General features: G+C 36.3%; 1 protein-coding gene and 1 non-coding gene across 2 annotated transcripts; both read left to right on the forward strand.

The window, feature by feature from the left end:
* The first annotated feature begins 8,703 nt into the window (after positions 1 to 8,703).
* On the forward strand, positions 8,704 to 10,093 carry LOC145069285 (large ribosomal subunit protein eL34-like). The gene is made up of 4 exons (XM_079016226.1): positions 8,704 to 8,860; positions 8,984 to 9,063; positions 9,597 to 9,706; positions 9,798 to 10,093. The coding sequence occupies exons 1-4, from the start codon at positions 8,782 to 8,784 to the stop codon at positions 9,889 to 9,891; spliced, it is 363 nt and encodes a 120-aa protein (XP_078872352.1). The 5' UTR covers positions 8,704 to 8,781; the 3' UTR covers positions 9,892 to 10,093.
* LOC145071734 (small nucleolar RNA R12) lies at positions 9,336 to 9,426 on the forward strand. The gene has a single exon (XR_013690742.1). It is a non-coding gene; the product is annotated as a small nucleolar RNA R12 (small nucleolar RNA).
* Positions 10,094 to 11,669: the final 1,576 nt, after the last annotated feature.

Genomic DNA, 11,669 nt, shown 5'->3' on the forward strand with positions numbered 1-11,669 from the left:
CCAGATTTTGTCATTTTTTGCTAGGTATAAAGACCTCCTTGTTGCTACAGCATGTGAGTTCATGTAGTTTTTAACATCAACCTTGGTTTTGAAGACCTGACCAATCTGAAATGGTTTAACATGAACCTCTCCATGTGAGCATGTACTTGACTTACTCAACTCTTTTAGCAGTCTCTTCCTATCATCTTCATGAAATCCTGCAAATTGATAATCATCAGTGGTAATAACTTCCAACTCATCATCAACCACTCCAATCCCATCATCTTTTGAATGATTGTTCAAGATTCCATGTTCATCTACATCAACAGCATTATGGAATTCACTCATGTCTACATCTACATCAAATTGTATGTTAGACTCATCCACATTGTATTCATTGTCATCAGAATCATCTCCACTATCCTTAGAACCATGGCCACTCTTAGAGTAGAAAGCCTCTCCACTATCATCACTCACCATACCCTCTAGATAATCCACTTCTAGTTGTTTTCCAAATGAAGTTTGAACATTAAACTCAGCATCATAATCACCATAAAGTGAGTAATCCTCTACAAATGGTTCATAGTCATCAACTGTTGTAGTATTAGCTCCATCATCAGCTTGGCAGCTTGGTTCCTGTACATGGTAAGTTCCCAATTGTTCTTCAGTTTCAACTACACTAGTGATCACTTCTTCTTGAGTTTCAATTTCATGATTCGCCACTTCCTTTTGAATGGCATGACTTTGTTTACCTTGTGACCTTATAAATGGTAGAATACTCTTTGAGTAATCATGGCCTTCATCAACATCTAACACTTGTGACTGCTCATAATCAGGGTTCATAGACTTGTTTAGATCAATCTTTCTACTACATGATCCTGCTTCTCTCCTACAAGGTTTCTTTCTATTCATTTCAGGTGACACACTATCAGGCTCCAACTCTTCAATAACAACTTTAGAAGGAGACTTGTAATAACTAGCTACCCTTGTCTGACCAGTTTCAATATACACACTAATAAGTCTGTGTTTAGGGACATATGATACCATTTTAAGTACATCTTGATCATTACCTAAAGGCATTAAGCCATAGTCCAAAGGGTATTTAGGGATACAAAAATGGTAGTAAAGGGTTTGCTCAGTTTTGTACCCTAGTTCTCGAATCATGTCGTCAAGCTCATGAACTGAAAATAAATCAGTGTCAACATAATCCACATATGCTACTGATGGGTTTTGGTCATAAGACATCCTATGTGCTCATACAAACCCTAATGCTTGGATCTAGGTTTCTCTATTGTACATGCTTTGAATCCAAGACTATAAACCCTAATTCTAGCATACAAGTAATCATATTAGATATTAGAATAGGTTTATAATGTTACCTTGATTGTTATGTAGCAATAACAATCCCAATTCCTCCTTGAATTGACTTTGGAAGGCTTAGAGTCACAAGTGTCACTCCTCTAATGGTTCACAAACACCATAAGCAAGAGGATGAAGAGGAGAGAGGATGGAGGCTGCCCAAAACGTGTGAAAACCCTAGAAGGTTGCTTGTCCACGTTTTTTAGGCATAAGGGGTCTTTATATAGTGAGGCTATTAGGGTTATCTAACAAGGAAACCCTAATTTGGTTGCTTAAGCCCTAAGCAACCCATGGAACCCTTTTCTTAAAGCCTTGGACGATTTCATATGGGCTTCCCCCATAAAATTCGTCCACCTTATAATAAAAGGCAATCCATGGCCCTAATTGCAATTATCTTATAATTACAATTCCAGTCCCTTAAGTTTAATTAATCTATTTTAGTCACAAAACTAATTACCAATTAATTATTGACTAATATTAATTAAACAATATGATTTCTCATTTAATATATTATTCTCATAATATATTAATAAATCATATTTAATCCTTTCTCTCCATAATTCATCCTATCAAGTTGCTTTGGTGAAGGCAACCCAAAAGGACCATGCACCATCGGGTCAAGTACATACCAAAATAGTTATGGACTTAGACACTAATCCAACAGTCTCCCACTTGGATAAGTCTAATAACTATTATGTGTATGACTTCAGATCCTGATCTGCAATCGTAGCTTTCCAAAGCCGCTGTCAACTCTGATCCTATCAGACACGCGTGTCCTTAGATAAGGGATCATATATTCCTCCATTCTAGATATCATATGAGATATGATTTCAAATCATTCTCTTTGTACTACTTCTCGATTTTTGATTTATGACGACTGACTAATTGAACAAATCAAATTAGCCCTAGCCCGGCCGAGCATTTACGTTTGTCATCACTAAATCATCGAGGGGCCCAAAAGATATCGCTTTTATCCTACCTTGGATAAAAGGAACGGATAAACTTTGATACAATGCTTGCTTGCACTCACTAACCAAATCACACACAACAATATGTTTTATAACACCAAGTTACTAGTGCGTTTACATATTATCAATGTGCAACCGATTCGCAAGATACAACTCACACATCTCGGTTTCAAGAATATAAGATTTTATCGTCTCACCAATCACTTGTGATACAATTCATGGAGTGATCCAAGTGAGCGTGGGTTTAATCCAATGCTCAAATCATATTCATAAGCACTCATGAACGTTGCAGCAAACATTTGCTTATGTCTAATGCTCTTTAGACAATCCACACACCAATTCACGACAGTTTTCATTCATATCTACTTCCAACATATGAACAACTGTGGCCCGTTTGAATAATTCGATTATTCTTAATAAACTCAATTATTCTGGAAGTCAAAACATGCAAATGTGAAACACAAGAATAATACTAATCCCATATGGCCTCAAACCTTTGAGTATAAATAAAACGCCTTTTATTTATCACCATATTGATTACTCATTATTTGTCGTTTCGGGTAATCAACTTCTTACTTGAATTACAACACTTGTCCCATGTTCCTAGCATGCACACAATGTTTACCTATGGTTCTTACTTTGTGAAATAGATCACATTGAACACATTGAACACATTTCCAATCATTCTCATTTCACAACTCCAAATCCTTTTCCATAAGTTAAAGAATATCAAATTCTTGCTACTTATAGAATATGCTAGATTCTAACATTCTATGCAACTTATCCTTTCGTAATGTCACTGCACCAAAGTCAGAAAGACTATTGCCAATGATATTACAAAGTCCTCTATCGGAGATTGTTACAAGACAATTCCATAGACGTGATGTCTCTCACTCAAAGTACATTCTTTGAACATCCTTTTGCATAGAAGTTTCTAATCTAGTCATAAATTTCTCAATATTCAATTCCCAATATGGACACACTTCCATATGTTCCATATGACAACTCATTCATAATATAATCTTATTTATTCGTAATGATGTCGATATGGTCCATCCAATATGGAAACATTTCCATAATTTCCATATGACAACTTATTCTTAATAGAATCTTTTCTATTCACAATAATGTCGATATGGTCCATTCAATACCATGCTTCCAACTACTCACAAGCGACCAATCCTCGTCGAACTTTGGATTGTCCTTTGATAGTTGTTTAATTATTTTAGTCAAAACCGATTCTAGTCCTTTTTCCCTCTAAATGCGCTAGACATTTGGAAAAATTTAGAATGGTCAATCATTAAAGCATTTGCAATCGATCCTATACCCGAAGCGTATGGGACACGACGCATAATGTTTTATTTGCTATGTTCTCAAAATTCGAATTGTGAAGAGGAATGCCGTAATCATAATCGAAATTTAGAATGTTTTATTTGCTATGTTCTCAAAATTCGAAATGACGAAATTACCCCTGCAATATTTTATTAAAAAATGAGTTAATGGTGAAATGCTAACGGAGTGAGCCGGAAGGACCATTTGTTAAAAGTTTTGAAACCACAGGGACCATCTGTGAGGTTTTTTGAACTTAGGGACTAAACTTTATATTTCTGGAAACCACAGGGACCATTTTTGAAGTTTTATCTTTTATTAATAAACTAAGCAATGGTGCATTTTCTTGTAAACTATTTGTAATCTATAGAGAATACTGCAATTTTGGTCCATGTCGATTTATGTGGTTATAGTCTTTTTGGTTTCGAAATTGTAAATTTCAACAGGTTAATCAAAATAATGCATTTTTTTGTAGATTATAACACAAAGCAATTTTTTGTTTACAAGTTAAGAATATTAATAAAACAATGCATTGTTTTATTGGTTCTTTTTTTTTTTTTTTTTTTTTTTGTAGTTTACAATTTTTACTAAGCAATAACTATAAAAATTTACAAAAAAAAGGGGGGGGGGGATTAAAGTGGCTAGAAAGATTAAGCGATCAAATAGACCATGACATCTTGAGATTGGATCAATTCGAACCGAGTTTTTTTAAAGCCTAAAAATGTTATACCAGTGAATCCAAAGTTAAGCCACTCCAACTTTTCATCCTTGAACAGTGGGACTACATATATATTATATTTAATTGACAAAATTACATAAATGATACTTGTGGTTGACAAAATCGATCAAATCTAGTCCGTATGACAATTTTTTTTGCATAAACGATCCTCGTGGTTTCAAAATTTTGCAAAGACGGTCCTTTTGGCTAACGGTGTTAACTTTTTTTTTAGTTAAATCACATGTGAAATTATCCATTTACCCTTCATGTCATAGGGACCATTTGTGTAATTTTTTCCAGCCACAAGGATCATGTTAACGTTACCATGAATGACCATATTAAATTTAACGAAAAGTACGAACGAGACGTTATCTTGCCAGAACCTTGTCCAAGGCCCGGCCTTGGCCTAAGTAATCCAGCACCAGGGTGGCAGTTCGTTCCCCCTTTACGAGGAAAGAATATTCCCCGTGATCTTCTCATTCACTCACGACCTCTCATTCACTCACGACCAATCAAGACGTGACAAGAAGCTTAGGTGATGGCCAAAACTGACGTTACCAGGCAGTTAGTTAACGTGGGCATAATTCTCCCAGTCAGAGGAGGGCACGTCTCACAATCATCGGACGAGGTGCCCACGATCCGTTAGTAACAGGTATAAAAGGATCTCTTCCGCCTCAAGGAAGGGATCCATCTTCTCCCTTACGAATTTTACCCTAAAATTATCTCTCTCAGGAAACTAACTTGATCGTCGGAGTGACGCCCGGGAGAACACTCGGACGTATTTTAACAATTCTTCTGTGTTGTGCTCAGGAAAGATTCCATGATAGATCCATCATCCGGTATCCAAATCCATGTAGAGCATGACAACATTTGGCGCCACTCAGACGTATCCTCAGAGTGATACAACCAATAAACGATGTTGGCTCTCAACAAACGGCCGATCTAAACCCAACAACATCTACGACTGTAGCAGACGACCTGTTTCAAACATCGGTGACAGTAACCAATAACCATCACTGCGAGTATAGAACATAGGCCCAATGGCACAAATCCTGCCGATTACGGAGCCAGTACTCCAAAGAAGTTTCTGGCAGTGGTCGTTGGATGATCCACTGCCTCAGACGGTGATATCGTATCCCGATCTGTTGCAGGGGACTCCGTATGACAGCACGAAGGTACTCACTATCTCTAACTCTCGTGAGAGGAACACACCTCACGACGCAGAGGACGAGATACAGGTATTCTCGAGAAACCTACTTAATATTAGTTTCTCAAGCAACGATCCCAGACCATCGAACTGGGATCCACGAGACCTACTCCTCGTATCTGGATTCATTTGTAACACGAAAATCCATCGGATATACATTGAAATGGTAGTTGCTCTAATATACCCTATAAGCATTGTTTAGGCAACTACCAGATGCATGGAAGGAGGGGATACGATCCCTAACCATTGGGCCATTGGTAGGATTCACCGTACATAGTTGTGGCCATTGGGCACTATTTGACTGCCCTTAACGTTGGTCAGTCACGACGAGAGGGACCGAATTGCATGAACAATCGAATTCTCTGTGATCTGGTATCCAGCAGTGTAACACCCAAAATCTGAAAGGCCAATAAATGAAAGAAAACTCTAAGTCAAAGGGTCCACTCATCGAGTCCAGGGAGGAACTCGACGAGTCGGATCGGGATCCGGGAGATCGATTAAGTAGCCGACTCGGCGAGTCGGCAAAAAGGACTCGGCGAGTCCGGTCTGAACAGGGGAACCCTAAATCCGGGACTTTGTGCCCTATTTAAGCGTCTTATTCTCTCCATTAGGGTTCCTTGGAGCCTCTTTCATCCAGAAACTAAAACCCTCAGCCTCCATTGTTGCATATTCAAGTCTCTTGCCATTTTTGGGTGATTTGAAGGAAGAAGGAAGGAATGAATCATTGGGGGTTCAAGGATTGGCTCTAAATCCAGAGTTTGGGTCACCTTTCAGAGTAAGGATTATCTTATATATATGGTGAACGAATTTGAGGTGTAAATCTCTTAGAATTCGACTAGGATAAGGATTTCTAGGACTTATCTTATGGTTGCTTGGTGGACAAGCAACTAGATAAGGATAAGGACTAAAACCCTAATCTTTACACCTATATAAACCCCCTAAGGCATAGGAATTCGTCCAACCCTTCCCAAGAAGTCCTAGGCACGAATTCTAACACCTCTCCTCTCTCTTTATACCTTCTCCATTTGCTCTTGGTGTTTGTAAGCCATTAGAGGAGTGACACTTGTGACTCTAAGCCTTCCAAAGTCAATTCAAGGAGGAATTGGGATTGTTATTACTTCATAACAATCAAGGTAACTTTATAAACCTATTCTAATATCTAATATGATTACTTGTATGCTAGAATTAGGGTTTATAGTCTTGGATTCAAAGCATGTACAATAGAGAAACCTAGATCCAAGCATTAGGGTTTGTATGAGCACATAGGATGTCTTATGACCAAAACCCATCAGTGGTTACCTCCAGAAGATGATAATCGAGATAAGAGTTGATTCCCACACTCTACTTGCTTCGATCTCCTTCTCCTCTAAGCCTTCTCCCTCCAATGATCCTCTTATCAAGCTTCAAACACACAATGGGCACACACACGCGTATTAGGGTTTTAAGGGGCTCTCAAAGACTGCAAAGAGGCCAAAGGAGGCTGAGGCTCCTTTAAATAGAGGTGCAAACCCCGAGATTTAGGGTTTCATCTGCCAGCTCCTACTCGTCGAGTCCTAATATGGGCTCATCGAGTAGGTCACTTAACACGCGCTCCCACCCCGCTGCTACTCGACGAGTAGGTCAACCAACTCGTCGAGTAGAGCTTAACCCAATAAATCTTATTTAAACAATACCTGAGAATCGAGGCGTTACAGATTGTTGGAGTTTGTTCATAGACCTCAGTAACCCAAGTATCACTTCTACTGATATAAGGCACATATGTTTGTCGTACTACCCAATCCAACCATACCTACTCCCAATTCAAACATTAGACCAAAGTTGCCTTCGAGGATTACGATTTGACCAAGATGTGACGATGAAAAGATTACTGCTTCCACAAGTGCAAATCACCATTCCCCGACTTCGATTTCTTGAGCTTTGTCTGGTGCACAAGGATTTTCAGCTTCGTATACATATTTGAAAAAAAGGAGATCACTTATATAACTATTAGGTGTAAATCTAACATGAAATGAAGAAAATCTCCTTATTTGCAAGGCATATGGGGCATGGTAGTGACACATATAGGGTGTGTTTGGCAAAAGTAGCTGTTAGCTGGAAGCGGGAAGCGGTTAGCTGGTAGCGGGTAGCTGGTAGCATGTAGCTGGTAGCTGGTAGCAGGAAGCTCTAGCTTTTATTTGTTATATGAATGTTTGACAAAAGTAGCTGGAAGCTTTTGAAATATATAAAATTACATAAAAGGACAATTGATTAAAAATAAATAAATATATAAATATATTTTAAGGGTAATTATGGAAATTGATTTCAAAAGCTCGGGAGCGTTTTGTTAAACGCTACATGAAGTAGCTTTTAGAATCGGAGCGTTTTGTTAAAACTAAAAGCTAAACGCTCGTACTGCCAAACGAAACTTTTTTGTTTAAACTAGAGCATTTTATCACAAGCTAAAAGTTAGAAGCTCTCAAACGCTTCCAAAAGCTCCGTGCCAAACACGCTCATAGACAGACATCCAATATAATGACTAATTATGTGCAAAGTTTGCTCCAAAGGGACCATGCATGCAAAAAAGTTTCATAAATACTATGTTAGGAAAAAAATTGAAAAACAAAAGGACCATTTGTGAAATTTTGTATTTAATTTATTTATATTTATGTGATTTAGATTTTTTTTACTTAAGTTCTAATATATTATTTATTGTTTTTTTTATACATTTTTTTCGCTTACATATTTTGACGTTTTGTTTGAATAGTTCATATTGCAGGAACAAATTACATAAATGGTCCATATGACAAGAATGACAAATATGTCTTAACTTCAAAAGTTATCAAAGTTAGTCACATTCATCGTCTTTGTAAGATTTTGAAATCACAAAGACCATCTATGCAAAAAATTTGTCATAAAGACTAGAATTAGCTGATTTTGTCAACCATAATTACCATTTATGTAATTTTGTCTATTTAATTTTAGCAAAAAATTATTTGTAGTTATTATTTATGTAATTTTGTCTATTTAATTTTAGCAAAAAAATTATTTGTAGTTATTGCATTTGATTTTATTCTGGAAATCAAATACTATATATATCATCAAAATAAAAGAAGCCCAATTTAGAATTCAGGCATACAAGCCCATATATGTATTTGACCTAGGGCATCCTTTATATACTCATATGTATCTCCCTCTTAAATTTTCTCTCGTGAAAACAAATTAGCACATAGCCGCCGGTCGAAATGGTTCAACGGCTCACATACCGGAGACGCCATAGCTATGCCACCAAATCAAACCAGCACAGGGTTGTGAAAACCCCTGGTAATGTTTTATCATGTTTTCTTCATTTTTGACCTGATTTTGCTTCGTTTTATTGCAATTTCTGGATCTGTGTGTTATTTGTTGTGAACGAAAGCCTAATTGTTTGTTTCATGTGTTGAATAGGCGGGAAGCTCGTGTATCAGACCACTAAGAAGAGGGCAAGTGGACCTAAATGCCCTGTTACTGGCAAAAGAATCCAAGGGGTATGTTCATTCAATCTCGCATTTCATATATAAATTTAGTTTTTAAAAGTCAAACGTAATTGTTCATACATGCTATGGATCTTTGTATTGTCGTTGTTTTCGGCCATTGAATGTTCATTGTTTTGTACAAAAGGTTGTATCGATTAAGAGTCTTAGCCTTTCCAAGACAGTATTTGATGCCGATTACTTTTCTAGATCTCTGTAAATGCAAATGATAATCGGGATTAGCTTTCAAAGGTAGTTGTTTTAATGGTATATTTTGTTAAAAGATAATGTGGATGATGAGAAAATTCAGACGGATTCTCAATGATTTCTCTTTGTTTAAAGAGAAAGTGATCTTACAACCAGCTACTTCTGACTCATTATCTTACAAACATACCATTTTCTTGCATGCAATTCAACATAACTATCTAAACAATATTAAATATAACAAAATCAACCATATTAGAATCATGGGTATAAGTCATTTTCTTCTAAAGCTCTTATCTTTCAATACATTCAATGTTTATAAATTGTGTATTTTACGAATTCAGATTCCACATTTAAGGCCTACTGAATACAAGAGATCAAGATTATCAAGAAACAGAAGAACTGTTAATCGTGCTTATGGTGGTGTTCTTTCTGCGGGAGCAGTTAGAGAAAGGTAATATTTATTTACTAATTTGATAAAGTTATATTTTTTTTTTGGGAGTGTTGCTTTTAGTTAACAAGTGCAATGTTGTATTTGTTTGTAGGATCATTAGGGCTTTTTTGGTGGAAGAACAAAAGATTGTGAAGAAGGTTTTGAAGATTCAGAAAACCAAAGAAAAAACTGCTTCCAAGAGTTAGATTCAAGAATGCATGTGAGTTGTTATTCTTTTAACCTTTTTTGGAGTAATTTTGGATACACTGTGAAATGTGAATTAGGGTTTTGAGGTGTCTTGAGTATGTAATCGAGCCCCTTTTGCCTCTACTTTGTTGACAATCAATACACTATTCTGTTTTGTTTATGACTTGATCTTTACTTAATTTGAGGTTTCTTGTTCTTATATATGTTCTCAATTTCTCACTATTTATTATGTATCATTTTCATCCAACCAATTGATCCTTTTTAAATATATGTATTTTGTTGTGAAGCGAAACTTGTCAATCGTTTTAATGCCACATAAGCACATGTGTATTACATTGGAATCCAACGAACATGTGTAGTTACACCCACATGTGTGACACTATTCCATGTTAAATAAATCAACACCAAAAAGCTGAAATCATGAAATCACTAATGACTTATTTAATCACAACGCCACTTATCCTTGAAATAATAAATTTTTTTATTTTTATAAATTTCTTGAAATCACTTTTGGTTTATTTGATCGTCTCCATCCTCTCTAATCGCCTGTAATTTCCACAAATTAAGATCCGAAGGAAAAAATATTACTAGAAACAAGAATCAGTTTTTGTAATCAGTTCTTGTGATCTGCTAATATTAGAATGATATTTAGCTGAAGAACAATGTTCGATCTTTTGGTTAAGAAACATTTACAAGTTTATAGCTCTCGAAGAACAATATTGTCTAGAAATCCGAGATGGAGCATCAACTAGAATATACTATTTACCACGAAAATTAAAGATTACTAGAGTTCTTCATAATGGAATCGAAGATTGTGTGTATCCTCACTCTTCTAGAAGCGAAAGGCGAATTTGTAGTTTATGTTGACACGTTGAGTGCGGGATATAGTTGTGTCCTTAAACAAAGGACAAAATTGTAAAATTGGTCCCTGTGCTATTTAAAAAATTTTGAATAGGGTCCAAAAAGTTTCCAACGTGCATGGATAGTCCAAAATCAAGGTTTTTTTTTGGTTTTGGTCCTGAAAATATTGAAATGTCCATTTTACCCCTATTATTTTTTTTTCTATTTTTTTATTGAGTTTAGTATTTAAAAAATTATATAAAAATAAAAAATAACAAAATATCACCGCACCTCTCTCCATGACTACACCCACGGTACCCCTTCTCTCTCTCTCTCTCTCTCTCTCTCTCTCTTCTTCTTCTTCTTCTTCTTCTTCTTCTTCACCTGCAAATTAAAAAAAAAACAAAAGAGCAACACATAACCCCATCGTTCTTCCATTTGACTTTCTCGTTGTCCCTCTCTTTTACTCTCTCATATAAAACCTGCAACTTAAGAAAAAATTCTAAACAAATTTTTTTATGCGTGTACATCTCTTTAGAAACCAAGATCTCCTATGAACACCTGAACTTCGATGAGCACTGAAACTTCAAGATCGCCCCTGCAATCTTCCTTTCTCCCTTTCACATGCAAAATCATACTTTAACCTGCATCATCTTCCATTTCTCTATCGACATCTTCCTGATTCAAAACTCTTATACACTAATTAACACACATGCATAGATATATACATACACAAAATCTCTACAATCAATTTGCAGGTGTGAATCTTAACTTTACAAGCCCTAGATTTGCAATATCCATGGCGGTTAACCCTAGAATTTACAAGACCCGTGTTGAATCGATTCAAATCGATTCATCTGGTTCAGTTGGACCTTGAACCTGTGATTGAAGGGTAAGACTTCCATGTCTCTCCTATCTTCTTTTTAACCAAGAAACC

Source organism: Lactuca serriola, chromosome 8 (assembly GCF_051521515.1).
Source record: "Lactuca serriola cultivar US96UC23 chromosome 8, Lser_US96UC23_V15, whole genome shotgun sequence".
Taxonomy (NCBI): Eukaryota; Viridiplantae; Streptophyta; class Magnoliopsida; order Asterales; family Asteraceae; genus Lactuca; species Lactuca serriola.